Genomic DNA, 27,343 nt, shown 5'->3' on the forward strand with positions numbered 1-27,343 from the left:
AAATAAGGACTCGAGAAACTCTCCCTTACTCTTGTATGAATTATACATGGGAAACATTTTGAAACAATGTAGAAAGGCACTTTAGACCTAAGATCATATTTTTTGTAAGACTAACAGCACTGCATAATTAGTGAAGTGTCAGTTTTCTGTGTTGCACTAAGTACTGAATGAGCAGCAACTGTAACGACCTCATATTTCTGTACTGAGGTCAACAGTTCAGTTTCCAGTACAATTATTTTGAACAAAAAATCTTTTCATCAGGTTTCAAAAGGAAAGAATCCTTTCTGAAAACTCCAGTTACTATTGAAGATACTGTATTAGCCATCTACATTACATCTCAAAGTTTCCACTGTACAATTAGCTTTTTTCTACCCTACCAGCCTATTAACACAACTAGATTCACAGTCCAGTTTAGCTGAGTGTCTATTTTACACTGGAATTGACTCTGGATCTGGAAAGGGAAATGGATGGGTTATCTTCCAACTAGGCCTACTGACAGCATAGAACAGACATACATATTGAGAGAAATTTATATATTAGCTTAGTATATATAATATACAAACAGTATACATAGTCTCTGTGACAGTAGTGAACAGGATGAAGGGAGACAGAAAGATAGACAAGGTTTGAACCTTTAGTCTCTGTAGGGATCCCAGTGTGTGTTACACCCCTTTCTCAACAAAAGAATGACCTGTGCTTGCCGTCTGTGTTCCTGGGCCAACATAAAAGAACCAGGTCCTCCACCGTGCTCTGCTGCCTGGGGCGAAAGCGGGTCTGACACTGCTCAGCTTTGGTATGACTGGGCAAACACAACAGGTCACTACTGTAATTATGGGATAGAGTAATATGGGACAGTATAGTACCTGAACAACTAAAAGAAATCCTGTGGTTTTACCAGATCGCACGGTCTGTCAGTGTGAACACAACATTGCACTTTGAATGATGTTGCAATGCAATAACCCTGTTTAGTAGTGGGTGCAGAACTACAGCTGCTGACCCGGATCATGTGTGAGCAGTGCCAAATGTATATTGAATGTGGAGAAATATTCCAGTACGTGAACGGTCAAACACAGGTTGAACCTGAGTCCTGTGTCATGCACAGGGTGTGGAAAGCCATACGTGATTAAGAATGTGAGTGCATGTGTGTACATCTTGGTGTGTACAGGGGAAGACTGATGAAAAACTGAACACTTGTGCTCCTGAAAAGAGAGGAGATAAGAGAAAAAAAAGACTAAATTAGACATCCACTGACAGACAAAGCTACAACAAAAAAGGTAAAGCTTCTGTCACCACAACTTCCACCCACCATGTTATGTCACATTGTTCTGCTGTACTGTATGCCAGTCTTGGAGGCGATGTTGGACCAGGGCAGCAGAGAGCGCAGCAGGGACTGAGCCTGTCGGTACAATCTCTGTGGGATGGAGCAGGGGCTCAGGCTGGCCAGGGTGGAACCAATGTGCTGGATATAGTCAGTAGGACAATAAGTTAAGGAAACATGGAAACACATTTATATTTGGTTTATCAAGTTTACATGTCTATGTGATGTGTCTCAAACTGTGTCTGAGGAAAGATCTGAGCATGACATCTTTAATAAAGACATTTGAGATTCTATTCATCAGAGCAAATAAAGTTTTTTGTGTGAAACATAAATACAAACTGGCCCCTAAACAAAAGGTGACTTCTTTTCTTCTTCCACAAAAGGATATAATATTGTCCAGGGTGGATGACCCCCATTGATGTAGAGCACATATGTGAATCCATCTTTGAGGACTCCTCGTATGGAGTAGTAGTAGGGCAGGTAGTGGTGCTGCCTGAAGTCCCTGTTCTCATAGAAGTGGATGGCAGTGTTGTTGGTGGTGAGGACATGTAGGTAGATTGCCTTACAGTGGTCTGGGCTGTTGTTGAGATGTGCTCCTTCAAACTGTCCAGCAGTAGGGAGCCTAAATGGTTGGAAGGAGAGCGTGTTTGATCAGTGAGGGGGAGAGAGGGAAACTGAGACAGCCCTACAGTGCACTGAGTCATGGGTGAAATGTTTCCTCGTCTCTCTGCATCTTTACAGAACAAAGAGGATACACAAAGAAAGAGGAGATGAGTTTTCCCAGCAGCTGCATATGAAAGTGTGTATTATGGTTATGGAGACATAGCGTGTATCCCCTGTATGCTATTTATTATTCATGACGGGTTGGCAGAGTTCCAAAAGACTAAACTACATACAGTTTAACATTTTTCAATATAACATTTCAATATGTCTATAACTCTGCACCAAACTACACCAAAGCAGGGCCTTAATATGAAAAAACACCACCCTCCTCCATTAAACAGTAATGACATTAATAACATATGCATCTATTGATCATACACATAAAAGGCCAGTATCGTTCGAGTTATCACACAAACACCCTGGTAATATTTTCCTGATGGTATCACCATTTCAATTATTTAAATGTATGTTTGTCTGTTATATGGCGTCATATGGTGTATATGGTATAAAAGCAGGTACACAATAAGGTCAGTGAATGTGATGTTTTTCATTTCATGTTCTCAGATCCTGGACTCTAGTACACTGCTGTATGTTCACTCAGAACATCCACTGTCAACTAATGTCTGCATCCTCATTTGAATTCAGAGTGAAGAGTGGCTGAAGACCTGATAACCTTTGTAGGAGCTGGACCAGTGCACTGTAAAATGTCCATCAATTTAAATCAACACATATTCAACAAATATTCTGCAATTTACCTAGTGAGACAAATAATGTAAGATGAGATGGAAGGTAAATGCATATATGTAAATCTGTTCACATAGTCTGCTAAGGGTTTCAAAGTACCTTAAGTGCCTCCATGAGCTGTGCGTCACAGCCTCTGCTCCAACTGTTGACCGTGTTGGTGAACGTCCAAATCAGCATGACAAATCACAATAACTAATCCTGTCCCTGTCCCTTTCACCTCTCTCTTCTCACATCGCTCTGTCTGCACTTCCCTTCAACTCAAAGTTTGATAACCTCTGGGCTAGGTTAAAGGATGTGGTTTAGCATGTAGTGGTTACAATTACACAGGATAATGAAGGTAAGTCAGTGTGATGTCAACTGAAGTGACTATACTAAGTGTTGTGTGTGAGCCAGTGGGAACACAGAGCTGTACCTATGCCATGTTTCCTGAACTCTTTGACCACTCCCAGGCTGAGGATGTAGGCTACCTGTGTGTCCACAGGGAAACTGGAGGCCAGGATGTCTCCATCCTAACAAACACACACACACAAACACATTGAAGCAGACAGACAAAGACAGAGTGGAAATTACATAATAAGATCCACTATTCTCTACAAACATAAAATGGTTTATTTTAACCATCAACAATAGATTTTGGAATAAAAACTACATTCAGTGTTGAATTTAAAAATATCACTTGAAAGGATCTTTCAGCTTGGTGCTCTGGTGTCTCTGAACATGCTCTGTATATTCCCTCTGGACTGGCCTATTACACTGTTCTCATCTTTGCCTAGGCAAATTATCCACCGGGGAGGCAGATTCCAAAATGCAAATACTGTTCCAAAAGGGAAATTAAGTTTTTGACGCCAGGTGCCCTATCAAGTGCGTCAATAGCTTATAAAAATAATAGCCGTAAGTGAGAGGAGCAGATTGGAATTCATTCAGTACCGGTGTTTAAAACTGTACACAAGGACACAAGACTGGTTCAATTTCATCTAAACAAGAGGACATTTGTAAAGAAATGAAAGAAAAATCTCCTTCTTTGTGCCCCGAGATAACTTCTGTTATAATTTAGTACTATATAAATTCAACTGACTTGACTTTAATGTTCCTCATTTTTTATGCTCCCCAAAATAAAAGGAAACATTGATAGTGTTGCAGCTCTTCTTTCATCAGAGTCGTTTTCATCACCCGGTTATCCTTATTTCATCTTGTGACAGAGTCTAACTCAGTCAAGGGCAACTGGTTTGTCTAATTAGCTGACTAAAAACAGACTCTACTATGTCAGTGTTCTACTTAGGACATTTCCAAATGGCAGCTGAGTGAGAGTGGATAAAACTGCACTATCTATACCTATAGTAACACCATGTCTACAGAGAACTTAAAAGAGCCAGTTCATAACAGCCTTGTCTTTTGTGCAACATGGATGAACATCACACCTCTTTGTGTACTTTGGTCCGGCCTTTGATCTCAGCCACAATCATTCCACGATGCCTCCTCTGAAGGTGGCAGCGAGGGAGAAGAACTTCTTGTTGGAGGTGATGTCCTGATACCATGAGTCTGGGTATCTAGAGTCAAAGGTCAGACACATTAGAATTCATGGATGGACATGTAAAGGACTCATATAAAAGGATTAGGGATTCTTTACAATATACTATAATAATCAATAAGTCAATATACATAAGTCAAGCAAAGTGTGGATTAGCAATGAACAGAGTGGAATACAACTACTGTATTTCAGATATAATGGTATGATAAGAGGTACTGAGGGTATTAATGCTGGTTTAGTCTCTTTACCAAATGTTAGTAAGATAAATAAGCATGAGCATATATCAGTGCAAATCAGTAAAAAGTAAACATGTTTTATCATAGATCCTTTAGTTGATTTCCTTAACAAATTATGTATAGCGTACAGCAACAGTGGATTTTAAAGGTCACAAATTCATGAATTCAGTAACAGATTAAAACTGAATCCCTAACTCAATACGATACTTACTCGATGGGAACCAATCACCACAGAGCAGCTTGACATTCTCTATGTCATCGTGGCAGAGGAAGCGGAGCTGGACTTCACTGAGAGCTGTGGGAGGCACCACGTCACTCATTCACACCTGCACAGATCAACAGAGAGCACAGGAGGGTTTTGGTCAGTCACAGTGTCAGTAACTCTCACAAACAATTATGAGATCATCTTGAAATAAATGGGGTTCACTAGTTTGGATCATTCTGGAAAAAGATGACATGAGATAGCCTCTTATGTTCATTATTGTGTGGGACTGTGGAGACTACAACTTAGCATCTGTATGCACTTTACTGACTGACATTCAAGTACATATGGATCTTGTCAAATACACTCTAAAACTTAAATTAAAACATGAAATTGAATTTCAATTTTAAAAACCAGTATGGTTTACCAGTAAGATTATTAAAGGGTAAAATAAAGAATAAATAAAAACAAACCTAGAGATTAAATGCTAAAATGATTAGTCAACTAATTTAATTGTAAATCAGCAGAAAATTAAACTACTATTTAACAACCAATAAATCACTTAGAGGGCTGCAATTAATGATTATTAAAAAAAGGCCACAATTCCCACAATTTCCCAAAACCCAAAGATAACATATATATTAACATATGTTTGTTTCCTTTGACTGACAAGTCCAAACCCACAGACACAGTGACATATCATAGAGGACCAAGTAAAACAAGCAAAGATTCCCATTTCAGAAGCTGGAACCCAATCAACTTGTGGCATTTTTAACTTTATTTTGAACGAAAGTAAGGCTGCAATTAGTGGTTATTTTCATTAGTGATTTTTTTCTATTCTCTATATTTTTATTTTATTAAATGATTGCTTGCATAACACTTCAGAAAACTAACAAAAAAATCACAGTAATGTCAGGCCAGATAAAAGCAGTGAGTTCTCACATTTAGGAATATCAAATCATCAACTGTTAGATATTTATGTTTGAGAAATACATACATAAAAGTGAGCAGGATCCAGACTCAAACAGAGAGATTAGCTTCAGTTTCATATTTCTGCTGTCTACATGACACATTTATTCAAAACAACAAGACTTATTACTTTCTGCATCTTTTGTGACTGTGTCAGACACGTTTGAAACAGCAGCTGATGTTGCCGAACCCTGCTTCTACTTCTGTCAACAGCACCTCTGTTCCTCCAGCAGGTTTAACCACATATCAGCATGTTAATAAAATTATGAATCAGTACGAACAAACACAGTCACAAGTCAAAAGACGAAAACGCGGTGACCCGGTACAGCAGCTCTTTCAAGTACTTCAGCTGCCTGCTAATTAGCTAGAAGCTAACATCTGCTAACGTTAGGTAACGTTCTGTTGCTATGCTAACGTACCTTGTTTAAACACTCGGACCGGAGGAAAGTCGAGGAGAATTATATTTTCTGAGTATCGGTGGATACAGTCACTACTCCGGATACTGCATGATAAAACACCAGTTTATTCCTGCCTCTCAAGGCCGTTTCATTACTGTACCAGTGTAAAACAGGCTGCTAAGCTAGCCCAACCTCCCTCTGCTTTGGAAGAACTGTCTGTTTTCTTCCTGTTTGTGGCCGTTACACAGAATAGCGTCACTCTGAGGCGTTTTCTTCTACTGACGAGTCAGTTAGTATCTAACATACTAATGGTTTACCGCCACCCATTGGACTGAAGTGTGGACTACAGACTAAAGATTGTCAGTAATGTGACATCCATCACATCTCTTGCCTCCCAGATTAAAGTCACTGATAAAATGATCTGTTAATTTACCTCTGTTTATGTAGGCCTGCTGTGAGTTAAAGTAACTCAAAATGCATGTGCTGTACATCTTTACTTTTTTTGCTAGTGAATTACTGGATAATTGTACATCTCTAGGCCACTAAAAGTATCAAAATTTGAAACTTTGATTGAACTTGCCACCATGCACACAAATATGTGATGAGGATACTAAACCGAAATGGGTACTGAGAAGTACTGAGCTGTATTCAACCTAAATTTTGTCTCAACTTTGAAAACAAAAATCCAGATACCCCCTGAGTGCACTGAAACACATTCACAGTGTCACTGTCCATATGCACTTGCAAAATTTTGGTTTCAGTACATGATCTTTTTTGCTAACAGAATTATTTCAGTTACTGCACTTCTGTGATTTCACAGTGATATTTAAAAATCTGCAGCTATTGCTGTTTCCTGCATTTTGGTCTTCATATATTGTATGAATATTAGAGATAAAATATATCTACCTCTGTCAATGCAGAAAAAAGTATTAATAAATGAATATTAATATTATGAATATTAAAATAAATATTAATTTCAATGAGTGAGAAACACCTATTGCTGTCAATATTCAGCAACTTTAACTTACTCAGTCATTCGGAAAATACAAGGGAATGTCTTCAGACTTAATGGCAGAAGATTACTTGTTTATTACTATGTTCATTTTGGCATGAAAATCATGTAAACGTGGCTTCAAAGAACAGAAACTTTCCATCACACAACCTTAAATCAACTCTCTTTATCATTTATTTATACCATCTGCTGCCTTCTCATTGCTACTTCAAACACAGCAGTTAAAAATAGCCTCTATTGATCACTGTGCAGTCAAGTTCAACAGGTGGGTCCTCTTTAATTAGTTGGATTAGCTTACAGTACGACTACACTGCAAATTTGAACATTTATTGTTTTCAAATGGTTTTGGTATTTTTCCTAAATGTTTTCATCACTGGCTGTCATAGAAATAAAGCATTGCATTGGAAATATTGTAAATAGGAATTAAAAGCCCAGTGTCATACAGATGTGAGAGTGAAAAAAAGAAAAGGTTTTAGGTTTCCATGATATTTTCAGAGATGTGATGCATATATATATATATATATATATATATCACCTGAAAAACTTGCACTCCATCGACAACACTCCTCCTCTCTTCACTCCTCCCCAGCTTGACCCAGTCACATGCACTTGCAGGTAAACAAAAACTTCACGAGATGCTATCAGTGGTTCTGCATAAATTGTAGTGCTTTCAGGGATTGACACAAGTAAGTCTCTGTGCTCTACTTACAACAGGCCTACTTCTCTCTCGCTGGGACTCCCAGAAGCAGGTAGCTATGCACCTCTGACTCTTCTTTAATGCAAATACAGCACATTCAAGCAGAAATGTTCATTCTTCCAGGCTTTGTAATGCAATATACTGCTTTATTTTCCATTGTTGTTTTCATTCTGCCATGTTACTTTAAAGGGACAAATAGTACTTAATGGTGTTACACTAACATCGGATATGGTTTTACTCTGGCTGACCAAATGTGATATATATACAGTGTATGCAAGATTAAACCACACTGTATCAGCTGGATTATTTCCAGATTTTACAACCTTTGCCCAAGAATCACTTACACACTAGCTCCAGTGAGCCAGTGTAGTCAGGGCAACAGGATAATATATTGTCCAACCGAGTAATATTTTACCCAACATGAAAAATACCTGTGATCAGCATCACGTCAAACACTACGCTGCAGATAGGGGTCACGTTTTCATGTGCTCAGGGGTGCAGGTGTTGTATCCACCTCTCACTCCCACAACACAGGGAAGGAGAGGCTTTAATGGTCATGTGACTGATCATACAACTGCACATTTAACTACAAGTATTCCCTGCAATCCATTACATTTGGAGCACTACCGACTCAGCGATCCTAAGACAGCTTGTTCCATTTTACAGAAGCCCTCAATATCAGAGTTAGGTCCAAGGATAACTAGTTGTCCACATACTGAGTGGGATATATGCTGAATGTGTACCAGAGTACCAGAGTACATTAATACAGCTGAAAAAGACAGTTATGCATATCAGTAATACTATGAACAGTGAAGAATAAGTCTGGCAGCCATTTTAGGCTAATTATGATTTATAAAGATCTGTTTAATTAGCTGCAGATCATATGACTGAACAATATGTGGTGACAAGGAAAGACGTTAATCTGATTCATTTGATCCAGTTTGGAGCTTTGCATAAAGAGGCACAACAGGGGAACATTATTTGATCTTTTTCCGTTTCCAGTTGTACATTGATTTTGATGTGCAAATGTTGAAAATCATATTTTTGTAGTGAACCAGTCATGCCAACTCCTAATACACTGGTTAAATCATGTCAGTAATAAACTGGGTGCACCACTGGGCCATGTGCATAGATATGAATAGACGATTCCTTTAAAACAAGGGGGAAATGACTTGTTAATCTACATGTCTGACCCCTCTGGCCTAGGATGCGTTTGGTGTGTGCTTTGGGTGTCTTCTTGACCCTGTTACATCTGTCTACCTCTCTGCTGCTGGGAGCCTTCAACATCAAGTCATTTGGAGACAAGAAGGCCTCAAACACCACTCTGATGAACATCATCAGCACGGTCTGAAACTCCACTGTTTTGTATACAGAGCTCATCAGTATCTCATCTTTCCTATAATACTCTTATTTGTAATATGAAGACAATCTATTTTGAAGGGTGCTGAGTGACTAAAATACCACATAGTTTAGCCTACAGTTGCCCTCCCATCCACTGTGATAAGTTGACAGCATGTTATAAATACAAGCATGTCTTTAAATTTAGTGAGAATACTGTAATGTTGATGAGGAATCTGGAGATTAAAGGGGCACTCCGGCAATTTGGGATTACACAGCCATAAAGTTGGGGGAATCTTAGTCCCTAGTACGAGTCAAGATTTAAGCTCTGGATCCTTCATTTCCCATAATGCAACCAATAGCATTGTTTCTTTAGACCCTCTTTGACTGGTAAATGACCACGTTCTCTTACCTCCTCAACATCACTATGATCACTATCAGGGTTATTTCTCAGACTTAAGAAAGTTATCCCAGAGCCAGAGGACATTACACAATATAACTGTTCTTATTAGTGAAGTGCCTCTTTACCACCTAGAACAACTACTGAGCATACAAACTGGAAAACAGAGGCTACAGAATATAATACAAAAAAGACACACAAAGTTTGATCAGATATGTTTTGTGCTTTCTGGGTGTGTTACAGATTGTCCACCGCTATGACATCATTCTGATCCAGGAGGTCAGAGACAATGATCTGTCAGCAACCAAAAAACTCATGGAGCATGTCAACAAGTTAGACACACCTTATAAAAAGAATATACAATATTATTAAACATGTGTAGGGTCAAAATATGGTGGCCTTCTATAGAAATTTATAGAAAGCTCCTTAACTCATGTTATGATGCTCTGTGTGTTTATTTTCCCAGAGGTTCTCCGTTCCATCCACCATTCAGGTATGGGCACATCGTAAGCGAGCCTCTGGGTCGCAGCTCCTACAAGGAGAGATATCTCTTCCTCTACAGGTACACAAAGAGCCATTACAATGGTAAACAAATATTTTCTAGAACTCCTTTACTGAGATCCCACATCAGTGAACAGAAATATTTCAGCTCTAAGTTTTATTTAATTCAACGCTACACAGTGTCTTTGTCCTACGTATGAGCAGTGGCAGAAAACTAGAGGATCCTATACTTAAGTAAAAATATCCACACAGCAATGTTAACTAAAGGTCCTTCATTTAAGATTTTACTTAAGTAAAAATACAAAAAGTATTAACAAAATGTACTTAAAATATATAACTATTCATACAGCATAATGTAGCAGATTGGCCATTGTTGGTGTAATACTTTTACGACATTATAAGATTATTATTGCTGATGCATAAACATTGAAGAGGCATTTTGATGTGGTATCTGGTCTAGGTGGAGCTAATTTTGACTACAGCAACAGATGTGATTAATAGGTGTCTTATTTTCCAGGGAGAACACAGTGTCTGTGGTTAAAAGCTACACCTACGATGACGGCTGTGAACCCTGTGGGACAGACACCTTCATCAGAGAGCCTTTTGTTGTCATGTTCTCCTCCAAATACACTGGTAGGTTCTGGAAGAGTGTAACAAACAGAGAGTAACAGAGAGTAATACTGCTCTTTCACTGTCAGACAGCAGTGATGGAGATTTTCTCATGTATTAGATGATCAACTGAGAACAAAGCATCACACTTGTCAGATGATATGATCTGTGGGGTTTAAGTCTGGACTTTGGCTGGGCTACTCAAGGACAGTCAGAATTGTCCCAATGCCACTGGTCACCCCAGTCTCAGGTCACATGCACTCTGGAGCAGGATTTTTTCAGGGGCTTCTCTGTATTTGGTTGCACTCAGCCTCCCTGTCCCTACTGCAGAGAAGTACTCCTATACATGATGCTGCCACCACCATGTTTGACTGAAGGGATGGTACTACAAATGTGATATTTTCCAGACATAATGGTTGGAGTTCTGTCCAGAGTTCAGTTTAGCTCAGTTTAACTGAACAGCCAATTCTAGGAAGAGTCCTGGTCGTTCCAAACTGAGTCCCTTGGATGACATGGCTTTGTTTTTATCCTGACATGCAGTGTGAATTGTGGGACTGTATATACACAGGTGTATGTGTGTTTCTAAACTATGTCCGGTCAATTCAATTTGCCACAGTTGGAGTCCAGTCAAGTCCTAGACATCTCAAGGGTAAATAAAGCAAACAGGACAAACCTGAGCACAATTCCAACAGGCTCAGAATACTTTTACAACTAAGACATTTCAGTTTTTGACATAATAAAGTGTACAAAAGCCCTGTCTTTCTAAATTAAAAAGCCAGTAAACTCATTGTAATTTCACTATGATTCATGCCTGCCACACCCAATACATCCCTCTCTTGATTCACTCCTCCTTTCCTCCCTGTTTTGTAGCTGTGAAGAACTTTGCTCTGATCCCTCAGCACACCTCTCCAAGCTCTGCAGTGAAGGAAGTGGATGCTCTCTATGATGTGGTGGCTGATGTCCGCAATCGCTGGAACACCAATGTGAATACTCTTTTCAAGTCTTCAAAAACCAACACACACAAAAGAAAGATGGAGAGCAGAAGATACATTTAGTAAAATATGCACTGAGGTTAATCACACTCTCTGCAGGACATTGTTCTGCTGGGTGACTTCAACGCAGGCTGCAATTATGTGACAGGCTCTGAGTGGCAGCAGATTCGCCTCTTCACAGATAAGAGTTTCCACTGGCTGATACCCAATGATGCTGACACCACAGTGTCACACACTAACTGCCCTTATGACAGGTACAAACAAACACACACCAGCACTTGGATGCACACACAAACACTGACTCTTAATCACATCTCTTATTCTGCATTTGCAGGATTGTGGTCACTACTGACATGATGAAGGGAGTAGATCAAAACAGTGCTGAGGTTTACAACTACATGATGGACCTAAATCTCAGCCATGACCTGGTAAAACAGCTCTAACTTTAATCTTTTATAATACAATTTACTTCAAGTTATGTTGAGTCCAACATTATAGTCTTTGAGTGAGGCTGTTGAAAAAGGTATTTTATTTCAACCTTTAGAGTTTTACAGTACATAATGTTGCATATGAAAAAGACATGTTTACTGTTTAACTGTATAAACTATGCTAAACTGGACCGACCACAAATTGTGCTGCAAGGGAATGTTGTTTTCTCTGTCTTTCTCAGGCATTGGCTGTCAGTGACCATTTCCCTGTGGAGGTGAAGCTGATTGGCTAGGAGCATGCTGCATGAATTCTGACTACAACAACCGCTCTGCAGGTCTCCAGGCTGAATCTGTATGGTGGCTATTTAGTGGAAGGACTCTCACCAACCACAAAGCCAGACCAAAATAAACACGTCTTCCAGTCTGTGTCATTGCACACTTGCTTCTTAAAACAGGGATGAGAAGTCTCTTATTGAAGTACATGAAAAGTGAGGCATGTGACAAAGAAGCCTCGTCTGAACATTTACTAACATTTACTAAGAGCATTTTACATTTGAAACTGGTTTCTACTGAAGAAACATGCAATGTTTATTCTGAGTATGTGGGACAATGACTCTGCTGTTGTCATGTTTCAAGAAAGGCTAACCAAAGTCCATTCACCTTTATTAGACAGTGACCAAAGTCCCACAAACACTGGCTTATAAAACTGAAACTATGTGCATATTAGCAGTCTGTCTTGGCTCCCAAACAATAGTACTGCTAAATTACTGCAATTACTGCCAAAACTATAAACTGTAAATTTGACCATTTAAAAACACAATTCAATCTGCTGACATGATTCCACCCATTTATTCACAGAACGCAGTCAGAAAAAATACATGTAGACAAAGAGATGACAAAGGCTTCACCACTGTAGGCTGTTCAAATGTACCCAAGGTTACTTTCATTAGCTGTTATGGCTCTGGAAGGTACAGTAAGGCTAGGCACTTTAGATAGTGAAGACCTATGACAATTGACTGTTTGCTAAACCTCTCCACCCAGACAGTGACCCCCAAACAACTGTAGCTAGGCATGGCAGACCTGTCAAACTTTGGATTTCTCCACATGTGTAAGTGTGAATGGGGCTGTAGTAAGAGGGATAACTGGCATTTCAATAGTGATGAGAGTGTGTACTGATCCTCAAATCAGCTTCACATGAGCAGTGCTGCTCTGTTTGAGGATGCAAAAAAAGAGTGAGCTAGAAACAATAACAAGTCACACTATAGGCTGCTAGCAGAAGTCGTCATATACACTGCTCTTGGTCAGAAATGAGCGCATGGGTCTGTGTACTCGCTCACTTATGGCTATTTGGAGATGCATTGTTTGGAGCGGTAAATCAGCCACTGCTACAATAAACTGCCCATGTGCTGCATGTGTATGAGACAGGACAGAGCAGTGTAACAGTGGAGGGCAGGGCTTAGAGCACAGTCAATTAAAAGAATTATTTACTCATCTCAAAATAACCATAAAGTAAAGTTTGAAACTATATTTAAATTTTTAATGTTACTTTTTAACTGAACTTCTTAGAAAGTTGAAGAGAAACTATTTGTCACTGGATCATTAGCGTCAATCCTGGGCAGGTCTCCCCTGAGCTAGCTAGGTTACTGTCTGGTGTCAGAAGATCAGACAGCGCTGTGGTAAACGTGGTTCTTTGCCGATTAGGCACTGTTACGAAGATGAGCTGCCGAGAGCTGTATGTGAGGATTCCAGCATAATTGACGCCAAGGAACACGTGACAGTGAATGTGTTAAACTAGTGTCAAAATGTCCCTAAAATGTGTTTATGTCAGTGTCATTTTATAGGCTCCCCACACTCCTCTAGCCCCTTCTCTTTTTGAGCATCTCCAGGTACATGCGGAGTGACTTCTGAATGGAGTCTTTGGTGATAAAGCTGACAAAGTTTTGGATGTCAGCCTCTCTCTTGGATGTCAGCTTGTCGATGGTTGGCTTCCTCATCATGGACTTGGTGATCTGTCTGGCGTGGTCTGTAAAATGAACGGATAAACAGTTTTGCTCACTGACTCCAAAGCTGGAGTTAAGTCTCCATTGGCCTTTAAATGGATTCTGGATGGTTTTTCAGCGACATGACTCACTGAGAAAAATACTAATATTTGGCCAGGCTGTTGTTCTTTACAAGATTAAATAAAATCATACATGATTGCGTATAACATCACACAAGCTGTGTATGGTATTTGCTTAACTTATTGAACAAACAGGAAACATGCAGACAGGATGCAGGCCAGTCAACGTGGGTCTAGCACAACACCGAGTGTGTGAGAGCACCATAGAAGGTGACAATGCATCTCCAAGCCAGGTCTTAAACTGTTGCCATGAGACACGCCCACCCAGAGCCTTGAGACGTAGACATGTTTTGACTGATTTTTTTTGAAAAATGTGCAGAATAGCTGCAGCATGATTCAAATTTGAGCTAATGTACACAGGAGGCACCTCTGCTGTGTTTTCCAGTTGCCCATATCATGCATGTGTGAACAGTTTTACTCCTTTTTTTGATTAATCCAGATGTCCATACAGACAGAGTGCCGGCTCATGTTTGCACATAACCTGGCCCAAAGCTGATCTTTACACCAAGTCTAATGTCTAATCAAGTCTAAAATGACTGCGTGTTGGGCTTTGAGCGCTGCTAAAACACAGCTGATGACGCTCAGTGCTGTGCCTGAACACATCCTGTTTAAACACAGGGAACTGAAACTGCTGCTGCAGTGGTGACAAGCTGCCTTTGCTATGCAGCCTCTCTATACACTCTGAGGATAAAGACACACTCCGTCTAAGAAATACAAACATCTGTGTTTAGTTTGTCAGTTGCAACTGTGTCTCATATTTACTTAACTCTCTTAAAGCCCATATGTAAAAGATCAGAAATCTTGTGCCTGACCACCAGCTATGGCAGGACTGTCCAGTTCCTTCAATATGATTAGAACAATTTACATTTAGTTATGGTATGTTATTACATAAACCTCCTGTTTTTGTATCATGTGTAATGTACCTGGGATAGCCAACCACTTGGTCATGGTCTTCGTGGCTGTGGTGAGGACCTCATCTTCAGGTACCAGCAGGTCTACCAGTCCTACCTTGAGGGCCTCTGAAGGGCTGTAGAGCAGTCCCAGCTCCAGGGCTAGCTCTGTGGTTCGGTGTCCCACTGTATTTACCATTGTGTCCTTAAACCTGGGGACAGCAGCAATATCTCTTAACACTACAATGACACTACAGTGCAAGGAATGAGCAAAAACACTGGGGCTGTCATGTGTAGCACCTTACCAAAAAGGTGCTACGATGCCGAGCTGTGTCTCATTAAGGCCGATGCTGTAACGAGGGTTGTCCGCCATTATCCTATAGTCACAGGTCAAAGACATGAGACAGCCACCTGCAGGACTGGAACCCTGAGGAGAGAGTTCTTGCTGTCATCTTTCAAGTGCTTATTGGTGTTAGTGTTTCTGCACTGCACTTGTACCGCTGTGTGATACAGGGACAAAATGGAGGTGGGGGTAGTGTTTTATACCTACATTGATTGCAGCTATGGTGACCATGTCTGAGCTATAGAGTTTCAGCCACATCTCCTGAACGGCTCTCCAGAACTCTCCACAGCGCTCTGGACTCTTCCCGTACATCTCCATAATGTCCAGCCCGGCTGAGAACACCTTAGGCTGGCTCTGGATTGAAAGCAAATAAAAAACACACACACATACACACACACACACACAAGGTAAACTGTCAATTTGTGCTGCTGTTTTTAAAAACTGTCAAACACTCCAGCCGGGACAGTGCTAACCAACCACACTGATTAAATATCATTCTAAAACTTTTATCATGCATTTATCATGCAAGGTATCTGCACTTTAACTACACTGTAATACAAACACACAGCCAAAAGTCACGATCTTTAACCTCCTGGACGAGGCTCTGCTGCAGCAGTTGACAGGGTTATACTGTACCGAGGTGATGATGAGGCCTCTGCAGGTCTTATCCATCTCCAGCTTCTCCACATTGATGCAGAACTCCGTCAGGAAATCTAAACTGAGGCTGTTGACAGGAGGACTCTGCATGTGCATCACTGCCACACCTACAGAGAGACACAGATGCTGACCTGTCATCTGAATACTTTGATATAATCTCTCTGGTTCATCCCCAAATGAAAAGAAATGATGTGAAAGGGTCAAAATGATGAGGTAAACAACAGGGACAGCAGGGAATGTTAGAGCCGACTGGTGATGGTGACGATGGCAGAATCTTTACCGGTGCTTTGGTCAAACTCCACTTTGACCTTAGGTGTGGTGGAGTTGTTCCTCTGCTGAGCGACAAGGACAGGAGACACACACACTCTGGCATGACTGCTGTGGGAGGACAGCTGGGAGAGAAGACCTGCGCGCACACACACACACACACACACACACACACACACACACACACACACACACACACACGCAAACAGAAGCTGATAGAACATATCTACTTCACCTATTTCATCATATCTCTATGCAGATGACTCTGGCTGGTCAAAATGCTTTATTTTTATTTTTACAAAACAAACTAAAATAAACTACTGTCTTATTATTACAATATATTTATTTGTTTCTAATGCTGTTTTCTATTTTATCAATATCTTGTTGATGTGGTCTCAGATTTTTGATTAGAGCAACACTGTGATGTAACTTACATGTATTTATCAAACTTCTACAAATTACACCAAATAGTGCTCTGAAGAGCCATGTTATAAACTTGTGAAAAATTATACACAATTATCTCTGATGTATAGGAGTGAAGTGTAAGAGAAACCTGTAAGAGCAGCTCTTAAGTAAAGACATCGTAAAACACATTTATGTGCAAAATCCTTACGTTTTACTCATATTGCTTTAAAAATATCTGGCAGATAAGTATTTTACAGTGCTGTAAAACACAGAAGAGAAGCACATCATCACAACTGAGAGATGAAAGTAGGGAATTTTTGACTAATAAACAACTTAAATGATTAATCAGCATAAACTTTGCCAGTTAACTTCATGTCATCGACTAATCATTGTATCTCCTGTACACACTGTCTCAGATAACACAGCCTAATTATTTATCAAGACCACTGATGTTTCCCACAGTTCAGCTGCTTTCTCTTCTCACCTCTGTCTCTGAACCAACTTCAAAAACCTGCAATGCTCTCTTAGATTTAAGAGCATTTTTTTTTTTATGTCAAATGATTTTTACTGACATCTTTCACTGAAGTCCATAATTTTTCTTTTAGCAGTTTAACAAAGACTGGTCCTGGTCTAAAGACTGTATCACAATGAAGGGCTGCAAACTAGTGTAAAGTTCACTAGTCTTTAACCGACTTCAAATAAATGTCTCTACTCATAGCCATGAAATCCACATGAATAATCTGATGTGAATATCTTGTGAGAGAAGAAAAAATTCTCCAAAATATCAAGGTTGTTGCAGAGATATTTTACTTCTGGGTAACAGGTTATACTGAGCTTTGCCTGAATGATTCTTTTCCGCATTAATTTTTAACATCGATCAGCTATAACCTGACATGATATGGTGTGGTAATGAGTGTAATGAGTGACATAATACAGAGATCTTTATATTTAACCATTGGTGACTAAGAGCACAGCTGTCTCCTGTACGTGACCTTTGCTCCACTTTCTGCAGAGCACTAGCGCAGCTCAGCTAACGCAGCTAGCACAGTTGTAATGTTTCAGTTACAGTCATATCGCTTCTCCACACACGGCTGCAGACATACCTGGTAAACCGCACTTGCTTCTCAGCGCTGCTCTCAATGCCATTTTGTTATACACAACCCGCGGAGACAGAAAGCAGCTACTTCCGCTATGAAAACACTGGACAGCTACGTATGAGCGGCACCATCAGCTCCTGCTTCGTCTTTTTTTTTTTTGGCAGCCGAACATTAGCGCCACCTGCTGCCTCGGAATGTGGACCAGAGATTTGATCTGAATAAATCAGATTTTAATCTGATTCATTTGTTTAATAAAATTAAAGAAACATTTCCACATGTTTTATTTGACAGAGTCACGGTAGTTTTTGTATTAAGATCGTGAATTACTGATGTCTCTTATGTCTTTTTTACAATCTATAATTACATGCTACATGGACCTGTTGGATGCCTACCTGTAATCATAGTGTGCTGTATCTTTATACATGCTGTACAGAAACCCTCCTTTTGTCTCAGTATTCCACTGCTCTAACCACTTTCTTATTGGGATTCCCCCAAAATTATGATCTCTGATTTACTTCAGACCTACATGAATGAGGACTATGACCTGCAAAGACCAGATTTGGTAGTAAATTGGAAATTTTGAGCTGTGCAGGGATGTTGAACCATGTTGATGAATTATGTTACTTTTGTATATTAAAAAAAATGGGCTAAAATTATTAGACATCTCTGAGTAAGATTTAATGTTTTTTTTTGTTTGTTTTTTTTTTTTTTTTAGTACGACAACATAAAAATTGCCATATTTCAGATGTTAACAGCTCCACCAATGAGATATTTCCAATTTAAACTTCTCATATGGTTTTATTTAAATAACTCTCCTGGACCCCCAAAGGCCTTGACACACCAGGCTTTAATTTCACAGCAAAATCAGTCCATTAGATCCAGTCCAGTAGAATCAGCAGGATTGGAGGATCCACTCAAGGAGGCAAATGTTCTGCACAGAGTTCAACTTGACCCACAAAGCACTTTTGGCCAATAGCAAGCCATCTGCCATATAACTTACCATATACCATAACATCTGCCTGTATACATAACTCATATAACCTGCTATATAACAGTGCTGACATTTTGAGGCAAAAAAGCTGGAGGATCCTAAATTAGAAGACACTATTATAATCTACTTTTATCTAACTAAGAGAGCTATGAGAAAGGAATTAATGATACAAATATGTCTTTTAAATAAAATGTGTCACCTTCTTGTCCTGGTGGTGACGAGCTAAACTAATGAGTTTGCTAACTGACTGCAAGATTTTCAGCCTGGAGAGTTTTTTTCCTCCCTCTTGAATGATTTTAACACCAAGGGAGAGTAAGCAGCAGTCGAGAGAGAATAGAGAGAGGCTTGCAGTTAAACAGTTAGTTCACCACTATTCCAATTCACTTAAAATGTCACCGATCCTCTAGTTCAACTTATTTTGCATGGAAGAGCCAATGTCACTTTGTGGTGTAACCACTGCTTTTTAATCATCTCACATCCCCTCAGATTTATCACATGACCCCTTAAGGAGAACAACCTCCAGGTTAGAAACCACTGGAGAGAGAGACAAAGAGAGGAGGGGTGGGGGACAGAGAGGGAGAGAGAAAGAGAGAGACAGGCGTAGGTGTGCAAGTCAGAGCACAAGTGTGTGTCCTCAACAGAGAGATACACCGGGCAATGAAGCTCTCTGAATCAGTGAGTATATTATTTTACCTTAACAAAATATTGTTGCATGTGTGTGAGTGTGTGTGTGTGTGTGTAGTGTACATTTTTTTGGTGGATGCAAAAAATGTATGAGCATGAGCAAAGAGTTGAGAAGGTTTAATTTACACAGTTTTCTCAGTGTTAATAAAGACTGGAACTAATAAGTGCAGCTTTGACAGGTAGTCATATAGCCATATAGTGCTGATCTTTATACAGAGTCAAACTGTCAAGTAACAAATCCTCTACACATGTGTACTTGTATGAGTGTTTATTCATTTATGTAGCGTTTACAGTATATTTTGTGTGATTTCTTGTGTGTGTTCAGTGTTTTTTTTTTCTTTTGTTCTGACTAGATGGCACAGAGCGACCCTGGCCATCCCCTTCAATGTTAACTGTGATCGAGCGTCATAGGAAATCCATCAGAGTGCGTCACCTCTGCGCCCTGTAACCTGGGGGACACACACCTCTCCCCTGCTGCTTTCTCCGCTGTCACTTTTTGTGTCCAACCCCACCCTGTGCCATCATGGATCTCCTGGAGTTGGGAGACATGGGCAGTGGCTGTGAAGATGAAAACTGTGGCCTTGCATTGGGCTTCCCTGAAGACTGCTCCAATCAGGATTGTCATGGGGAGGAATCTGTGTTTGGACTGATTGAGTTAGGTGGGTAAAAAACAACAATGGTAATGCTACTAATGTGTGATGTTTGAATTTAAAGCTGCAGCACAAAAGTTTTTTGTAAAAACAAAACAAATCGAAATAACAAAAAACCTTAATTACAACTTCGATTTTTATCCTGTTTGACTGATGGAAAGGACAGTATTATTCCAAATCTTATACTGAACAAATAATTGAACAGTTCGGGAATAAGAATAACAGTTTCTTGCCGAGAGTTAGTTCAGTTCAGACCTTTATTGTCCCTCAAGGGGAAAATTGATTTGTAATAGGTCAAAGAAAGACATAAGTGCAGCATGCATTCACAACAGTAAAAACCACCATAAGGATAAAAAGAATAAAATCTTTCTGTGCAAACCCTCATACAATGCTGCTAAAAACAGCAGTGCAGTCAAGTCAAGTACAAATTAAGCACATTTATTGCACTAGGAGCAAAGGAAAATTTGAACCTGTTGCTTTTAACTCTGGGGAACCTCTGTCTCTGCCTAGAAGGGAGAAGAGCAAATTCTTCCAGGAGGAGGTGATCAGGGCTGGCCAAGATCGACTGTGCTTTCCACAAAACTTGTCTGTCATAAATAACTGCCAAGGAAGGCTGCTGTGTGCCAATTACCTTGTTGGCTGCTTTAATAATATTAGACAGACCATTTTTGTTCTCCACCCATACCAAGAGATAATACAGAAAGTTAAAATGGATTCAATAAAAGATTTATAAAATAAAATCATTTGCAACCATTTTGCAGATGCGTTGAGGTCATGATTCAAATTTTTATGAATCACTGTTCCTAGGTATTTGTAGCACTCCACTGTCTCAACAAGTGAGCCCTTAATAATAGTGGGTGTTTCTTCTAAAGTCGATGGTCATAGTGTATCTTAATTTTTTTTAACATTTAACTTCAGAAAGTGGTCGTCACACCACTCTACAAAGTCATTCAGGACTGGCCCAAGAGTTAGATAAGCAGATTGAACCCCTACAGTAAATATGAAGCTAATGCCAGCAGCTCTTTAGCTTAGCTTAGCATGAAGACGATTAACAGTGGGAAACAGTTTGCCTTGCTCTGTCCAAAGGTAACAAAATCTGCCTACCAGTGCCTCAAAATGGTAGTTTTTAGTATAATAATTTTTTTCACATTTATTATAGATGTAGGATATTAATTAGCATTAGAATGGTATCAGTCTTCTCATCATACCTCTTAGCAAGAAGCTATTCCCACATGGTGCACTAATAGAGAAATAATATGACTTCTGTAAACCAAAATGTGTACAGTTCTGAAATGGATACAAAATAGTTCTGATAAAAACATGTAAATGTTTTGTTTTCTAGTGTGTGTGACTGTGGTTTATATTCCACTGATGCTCTTTGGCCTTCTTGGAAATATACTGACAATTCTGGTGGTTTGGCTCCGTCCGCACATGAGAAGCTCTACCTACCTCTACCTGAGCAGCATGGCTGTTAGTGATCTGTTGATACTCCTACTGCTGCCTCTGGATCTATATAAGGTACACTCACACACATACACACAGAAGGTATCATGCATTTTGTTGCAATACACTGTCTCATTTGACCGGATGCTGATGTTCTGACTCAAGGTGCAGTCACAGAAATTGCAGGCCACTCATATGAATGAAGAAGGGGGCATAATGCATTTGCTTCCTGTTGATGATAGTGGTTTAAACAAGCCCTTGTTGCCTTCCCCTCAGGGAATCCCCACTGCAAAATTTCATTTTCCTCTCTTGCTCTCAGAAGTCATGTCATACCCAGAGTGTTCTTATATCACTCTTCTATCATTTCCTTTACAATGGCAATAGAAGATCAAATTATATTTAAGTGTGGGTATATAATAATAACAGCAGCCTACTGTATTTCATTATTAAAAATGATCTATAAAATATAAAATTTTTCATTTCTCAGTTGTTATTGTGACCTTTACAATCATAACTGCACATCAGTCCTGTCAACATTATTTCATCACTCAGGAAGTTGCCTATTGACCATACTGGATCTGTTTTAGAATCCATGTCTGTATGTATGCTTGCTGTAAGACTGACCTCGGGCCTGTACCATGAAGTGAGATTAGTGGGTTATCCAGCTATCTTTGGGCTTAACTCAAGTTTTTGCTTTTGCAAAGCTGACTCACCTTTAACCTGGGTAGATCTCCATGGTAACCAGTGCTGCATGCCTGACATGCCTCTACAAAATCCTGACACAGACAAGAGAATAAAGTGACTTGGCAAAATGCAATGCAACATTTCAGTCAGATAGACCTCAGTGAGTGTATATGCTAATATTTGGTGATAAATGATAAACACAAAGCTGATGCTGATGGGAATGTTATCAGGTTTGCTCCACCATGCGTGGAGTAAGAGCAAATTTTGACCTGATGATGGTGCTGGATGAAAGGTCAAATATCTGCATCTGCAGTCTATCCAATAGCTGTCAATGTATTTGACTATAACAAAATGTTAACCTCACTGGGGCTAAGTCAGAGTTGTTGAGATATTTCACTCTTCACCACAAATATATACCACATGTCATAAAAAGTCAGGTTTTCCACTAAAGTCATGAGGATACATTGTCAGTGAATGATGGATGTCTGTACAACATTTGAGCCATTTTGTAGATATCAAGCTATTTCACTAAATAAGTGAAAGATTTGACAAAATATTTAGAATTTATCATCGAATAGTTGTAGTAAATTTCTGGATTAAAGTGGTGGATGGACCGACTGACTAACATCCACTGCAAACCATGGAGCAATGCTGTTAGTGTGGCTTGTGTTATTCAGAATACTATGTAATGTCCTTTGTGGAAATCTATTTGACTTTGCCTTTGTCTAGATATCCTGTATTATCATTCTTCTTTAGTTGGGATACCATTTTAATGGGTTCTTATCTAAACCCCCTGTCTTGCTGTAACATCACTGTTCTTGCCTAAAACGTCCTCCAAATGCATTCAACATTGGATTATAAATTGAGAATGTGCTCCTTAAACAAGGTCTATGCACACTTGAGTGTGACAGTTGTGTTTCCATGAGGTAGACTAAAGGTAAAAATGTCATCAGTCATAATTATCCTGCTTCTCCCAGCTCTGGAGACCCAGACCCTGGCCTTTAGGAGACCTTGCCTGTAAGCTGACCATGTTCCTCTCTGAGTGCTGCACCTTCTGTACCATCCTCCACATCACCTTCCTCTCCCTGGAGAGATACCTGGCAGTCTGCTGGCCAATCACAGCCAAGACCCTGGTGACGCGGCGCAGAACCAGGGCTCTTATTGGCTGCCTCTGGCTGGGTGCAGCTGTCAGTGCAGCACCAGTGTTGCTCATGGTTGGAGTGGAGGAAGTTGGGGGAGAAGAACTAGGGCTCAGCGGATGGAGGGAAGATGGAGGATGGACAGGCAGGGAAGGAGAACAGAGAGGATTTATGATAGGTGGAGGGGAAGGAGGAAGTGGACACATGGCCTCGATGAATAGAGGATTAGAGGAAAGAAGGTGGGAAGAAAAAGAGACAGAGGGACGGGATGAAAGAGTTGGGGAGTTAAAATGGTTCAGAGAGAAAGGCGAGAGAAAACTGGAAATTGGAGAAACAGTTGAGAGGAAACAAGAAGATGGAGGAGAAATGGATGATGAAAAACAAGCAGATAAGGGAGGAGGCAAAGAGGGAGGAAAGAGGGAAGTTGATGGAAAGCAGCAAAACAAAATGAAAGAGGATGAGGGAGGAGGAAGGGAGGAGGGTGTCGACAGAGGTCACAGAGGAGAGATTGACAGGAGAGAGTGCCGCTGCACGGACTACGCCACCTCCTCTGGCCTGTTGGCGGCCATGATGATTGTCTCCAACTTGTACTTCCTGGTTCCTCTCTGCATCCTGGGAGTGGTCTACAGCCTGATTGGACGGACACTGTGGCTCCGTCCACAAAGCAGCCGTAAAGACCAGAGTCACCGGCACACTGTCAAAATGCTGGGTGAGAAATACACACTAACCAACACACACACCCCCAGATACCTTCTTCATTGTAACAAGAACATACAGAAACTAGTTCTTACACAGAGACGTTACTAAATATTAATCAGTAGAACTGGACATAGCTAATATGGTGGTAAAGGATAGATGTGTCCTTCAAGGTCACCATATTACAGCAAGTTGTAAACTAGAGGAAGCTGAAAAAAGCTGGATCTAGCTCAAACTACCACAACATATACCTCTCCTAACCAAATGTAATACTATATTTCTTAAAAAGTGGGACAGAGCAGCAAAAAGTCTGCTCCCCTTACAATCAGACACAATTATTGATAGTGCGAAAAAAACAAACAGGGACAGCTTCCTTTGTGCAAGGTCCTCTGTTGACAAAGCTAACATCAGTCTGCTAAAATATGAACTGTTTGAACTGAAGAATGAAACATATAAAGTGGAATATGAACAACACATCTCACCTGACACTTCAATCAAAAATGGCGCCTAAAATAATGCAAACTGGAAATATTTGAAATTATTTTTAATTCTGTCGCCTCACAGCAGGAAGGTTCTGGGCTTGCACCCCAGTTCACCCAGGGCTTTTCTGTGTGGAGTTTCCATGTTCTCCCTGTGCCCGTGTGGGTTCTCTAAGGGTACTCTGGCTTCCTCCCACAGTCCAAAAACAAGCCAACAATTGTTGACTCTAAATTGCCCGTAGGTGTGACTGAGAGTGTGAATGGTTGTGTTCGCCCTGCAATGGACTGGTGATCCGTACAGGGTGTACCCCGCCTCTCGCCCAATGTCAGCTAGGATAGGCTCCAGCCCCCCCGTGATCCTTAAGGATAAGTGGTATAGTTAATGAGTGAATAAATTAATGTAATAAACCAGAAATTGTAAGACGCTACGCTAATAATGTTGACAACCAGTTTCACTTCAGTTTAAAATATTATTTTCCCCTTACACTGTTATGTGACTGTTGAGCTTCTGTTGGCTGTTCATGCTACAGTGGCTTTTTGTTTATATAGTTACATAATGATGCTTTATATGTTACTAAGCGCTTTACTTTCTAAGACATTACTTGAGTTTTAATGGTGCAAAATGAATTTGTAAATTACTAGCTGATAATCACTTATGACTTAGGAAGGACTTCATACATAATAGTATAGAGTGTTTGTAGGAATAGCGGGTGCAGGCCAATTCAGGACAGTGTTTGGAGGCCACTTGATTACCATGGTAGTACTTGTGTTTAATAATGGAGAGACATATTTCATTACCTACAGGTATTAATGATTCTAATGTCCTCTTCCTCTTCCTTCTCCTCACCCTGCCTCTTTGTCTCTTCACCTCCTCCAGGAGTAATTGTCTTGGCGTTTGTCCTGTGCTGGCTGCCCTTCCATGTTGGCCGGACCATATTCTCTCTCTCTCAGGGCACCAGCACTGACAGACAGGAAACATACATGGACACAAACTCACGCTTAGATGTTGACACACCACCTGATAGCATAGACAGAGATATCAACATACACACTGCTACCAAATCCCTCAGCCACACAGACTCGGACATGCACCCCAAGACTCTCTCCAAGGCTGGAAAAATGACCACACGCGCTCAAACAGACAGAGATGAAATATTCTGTGACATCTGTGTAAAGACCAGCATCAATATCAGCACACTCAGTGATGTAGACACACAGATGGCAGACACAGAGACTGAAATGCACGCTGACATGAGCACTGACAAACACTTGTATTCTCATATTATATCACACATCAGAGGTCGACACGTAAACACTAGCTCGAGCACACTTCACTTTGGATCCTAGCACTGCAGCAGATATACATACAACTACACACACTGAAACACACAGTGATCCAGCACATGTTGATACACAAGTGGGAAAATTTACAGACAGTGGAGACACAAACTACCAAATGAATAACTGCACAAACGGTACTACACATGACAAGAAAAACAGGAAATCCATTTTCATAAACTCACAAAATGACAGGCTTGATCACACAGCTTCCACTGCAGGCACAAACACACCCACCGACATGTACAGTGATGACACACACAATGACACACACCTCAACAGTACATACATGTACTCTGACTCGCACGGCTATTTTTTATACTACCTGTCTCAGTATGTCAACCTGGTGTCCTCAGTCCTCTTCTACCTCAGCGCTGCAGTCAATCCTTTACTGTACAACCTGATGTCTGCCAGATACAGACACGCTGTACACAGCCTCTTACACTCACACTCTCACACACAGTCTCAGCAACTGCGCACGACACTCACAGCACGACACTCCACGACCACTTTGTAAGGGCAAATACTGTATGCACAGAGATGGATGCACACACAGCATGCAAAAAAAAAGGAGACTTAAATACACTGCGGCATTAAAAATATATCTCGGCAATGGTAAAAAATGTATAGTGGTCACTACAGGACCATGACCATAACTGTAACTAATTACTTTAGAGGTTGAATAATTAGTAAAGTAATGCAACTATTTTCATAATAATAATAATACTGATTTTATTTTCAAAGAATCTGCTGAACACTTACTAACAGTTACACTTAGAACACACAGAGCCATTGTATATTATTAGTAACACCTGTGCTTTTCCTGCAATAAAGTGTCAAAATGCCTGCTGGGAAAATGGCCTATCCCTTCACAGCCTGACTCTATGGAAAAAGACAAAGGACAAAGTTCAGTCCTTGTTTTGTTTGAAAATGAATTTGAAAGTTCAACCAAAACTAGGATCTCACAAAGATTTCAAGATTCCCAGACTACAAGATGAATAATATGAATGAATGATAAATCAAGAAGAAGTTGTGTTCTATGGTACAAAATGTCCTCTTTGTAATTCTCTTGTCAGTGTTTTCTTTGCTCAGCCACAGGCAGAGGGATTCATCCTGGTAGTTGCCTATAGGTTTACATGACAAAACACCTGCAATATACCTACAGTACACAGCCAGCGTGAGCTCACATGACTTGAAGCCTCATGTTACTTTCAGCTGAAAAATACAGTTTTACAGAACAAGGGCTGTGGATTTTGTTCAATTCAATTCAATTCAATTCAATTCAATTCAGTTTTATTTATATAGTACCAGTGGTGACAGTGGCGAGGAAAAACTTCCTTTTAAGAGGCAGAAATCTTGAGCAGAACCGGACTCAGGGTGGGCGGCCATCTGCCTCGACCGGTTGGGTTGAGAAGGAGGGGTGGGG

General features: G+C 40.2%; 6 protein-coding genes across 9 annotated transcripts in view; 2 read left to right on the forward strand and 4 right to left on the reverse strand.

The window, feature by feature from the left end:
- LOC108898613 (N-alpha-acetyltransferase 60) overlaps positions 1 to 6,229 on the reverse strand; it is a 92,555-nt gene extending 86,326 nt beyond the window's left edge. The window contains exon 1 of the mRNA XM_051073772.1: positions 6,080 to 6,229. The gene's annotated coding sequence lies outside the window, so the exon portion shown is untranslated. The remainder of the gene's footprint in view (positions 1 to 6,079) is intronic.
- Positions 1 to 6,229, reverse strand: part of LOC108889280 (N-alpha-acetyltransferase 60) — a 92,555-nt gene extending 86,326 nt beyond the window's left edge. The window contains exon 1 of the mRNA XM_051073773.1: positions 6,080 to 6,229. The gene's annotated coding sequence lies outside the window, so the exon portion shown is untranslated. The remainder of the gene's footprint in view (positions 1 to 6,079) is intronic.
- LOC108898604 (deoxyribonuclease-1) overlaps positions 1 to 12,461 on the forward strand; it is a 90,340-nt gene extending 77,879 nt beyond the window's left edge. The window contains exons 1-9 of one of the 2 annotated variants that reach the window (XM_018698544.2): positions 7,688 to 7,819; positions 8,974 to 9,112; positions 9,749 to 9,837; positions 9,972 to 10,067; positions 10,524 to 10,639; positions 11,486 to 11,598; positions 11,707 to 11,861; positions 11,942 to 12,035; positions 12,278 to 12,461. In XM_018698544.2, coding sequence (XP_018554060.2) covers positions 8,975 to 9,112; positions 9,749 to 9,837; positions 9,972 to 10,067; positions 10,524 to 10,639; positions 11,486 to 11,598; positions 11,707 to 11,861; positions 11,942 to 12,035; positions 12,278 to 12,328 — 852 coding nt within the window. In that variant the 5' untranslated portion in view covers positions 7,688 to 7,819; position 8,974 and the 3' untranslated portion in view covers positions 12,329 to 12,461. Of the gene's footprint in view, positions 1 to 7,687; positions 7,820 to 8,973; positions 9,113 to 9,748; positions 9,838 to 9,971; positions 10,068 to 10,523; positions 10,640 to 11,485; positions 11,599 to 11,706; positions 11,862 to 11,941; positions 12,036 to 12,277 lie in introns of those variants that run through there. The other variant, XM_051073769.1, reaches the window with a different exon arrangement.
- The window catches only part of LOC108898603 (enoyl-CoA delta isomerase 1, mitochondrial), a 65,636-nt gene extending 47,656 nt beyond the window's left edge, over positions 1 to 17,980 (reverse strand). The window contains exons 1-7 of one of the 3 annotated variants that reach the window (XM_018698543.2): positions 17,820 to 17,980; positions 16,325 to 16,450; positions 16,024 to 16,151; positions 15,595 to 15,741; positions 15,350 to 15,471; positions 15,078 to 15,256; positions 12,866 to 14,058 (exon numbers count right to left, since the gene is read on the reverse strand). In XM_018698543.2, the coding sequence (XP_018554059.1) occupies positions 13,892 to 14,058; positions 15,078 to 15,256; positions 15,350 to 15,471; positions 15,595 to 15,741; positions 16,024 to 16,151; positions 16,325 to 16,450; positions 17,820 to 17,862 (912 nt within the window). In that variant the 5' untranslated portion in view covers positions 17,863 to 17,980 and the 3' untranslated portion in view covers positions 12,866 to 13,891. Of the gene's footprint in view, positions 1 to 12,865; positions 14,059 to 15,077; positions 15,257 to 15,349; positions 15,472 to 15,594; positions 15,742 to 16,023; positions 16,152 to 16,324; positions 16,451 to 17,819 lie in introns of those variants that run through there. The other 2 variants (XM_051073766.1, XM_051073768.1) reach the window with 2 other exon arrangements.
- LOC108898606 (N-alpha-acetyltransferase 60-like) lies at positions 517 to 4,208 on the reverse strand. The gene is given in 6 exon segments (XM_051073778.1): positions 517 to 1,199; positions 1,307 to 1,472; positions 1,707 to 1,893; positions 1,896 to 1,940; positions 3,138 to 3,234; positions 4,144 to 4,208. Coding segments are annotated over 5 exon segments (531 nt in total). The 5' UTR covers positions 4,189 to 4,208; the 3' UTR covers positions 517 to 1,199; positions 1,307 to 1,315.
- A 2,031-nt stretch (positions 17,981 to 20,011) lies between the features above and the next one.
- LOC108898589 (growth hormone secretagogue receptor type 1-like) lies at positions 20,012 to 26,434 on the forward strand. The gene is made up of 6 exons (XM_051074074.1): positions 20,012 to 20,147; positions 21,481 to 21,656; positions 23,243 to 23,740; positions 23,798 to 24,113; positions 25,457 to 25,512; positions 26,198 to 26,434. Exons 1-6 carry the CDS (start codon positions 20,012 to 20,014, stop codon positions 26,432 to 26,434), a joined length of 1,419 nt encoding a protein of 472 aa, XP_050930031.1.
- The last annotated feature ends 909 nt before the right edge of the window (positions 26,435 to 27,343 follow it).

Source organism: Lates calcarifer, linkage group LG11 (genome assembly GCF_001640805.2).
Source record: "Lates calcarifer isolate ASB-BC8 linkage group LG11, TLL_Latcal_v3, whole genome shotgun sequence".
NCBI lineage: Eukaryota > Metazoa > Chordata > Actinopteri > Centropomidae > Lates > Lates calcarifer.

Excerpts from the sequence above, each read along its gene's own strand:
- LOC108898589 (XM_051074074.1), top strand. The coding sequence starts at position 20,012 with ATGGATCTCCTGGAGTTGGGAGACATGGGCAGTGGCTGTGAAGATGAA. Across the intron at positions 21,657-23,242 it reads TGCCTCTGGATCTATATAAG|CTCTGGAGACCCAGACCCTG; the intron begins GTACACTCACAC and ends TGCTTCTCCCAG. Across the intron at positions 24,114-25,456 it reads GCACACTGTCAAAATGCTGG|GAGTAATTGTCTTGGCGTTT; the intron begins GTGAGAAATACA and ends CACCTCCTCCAG.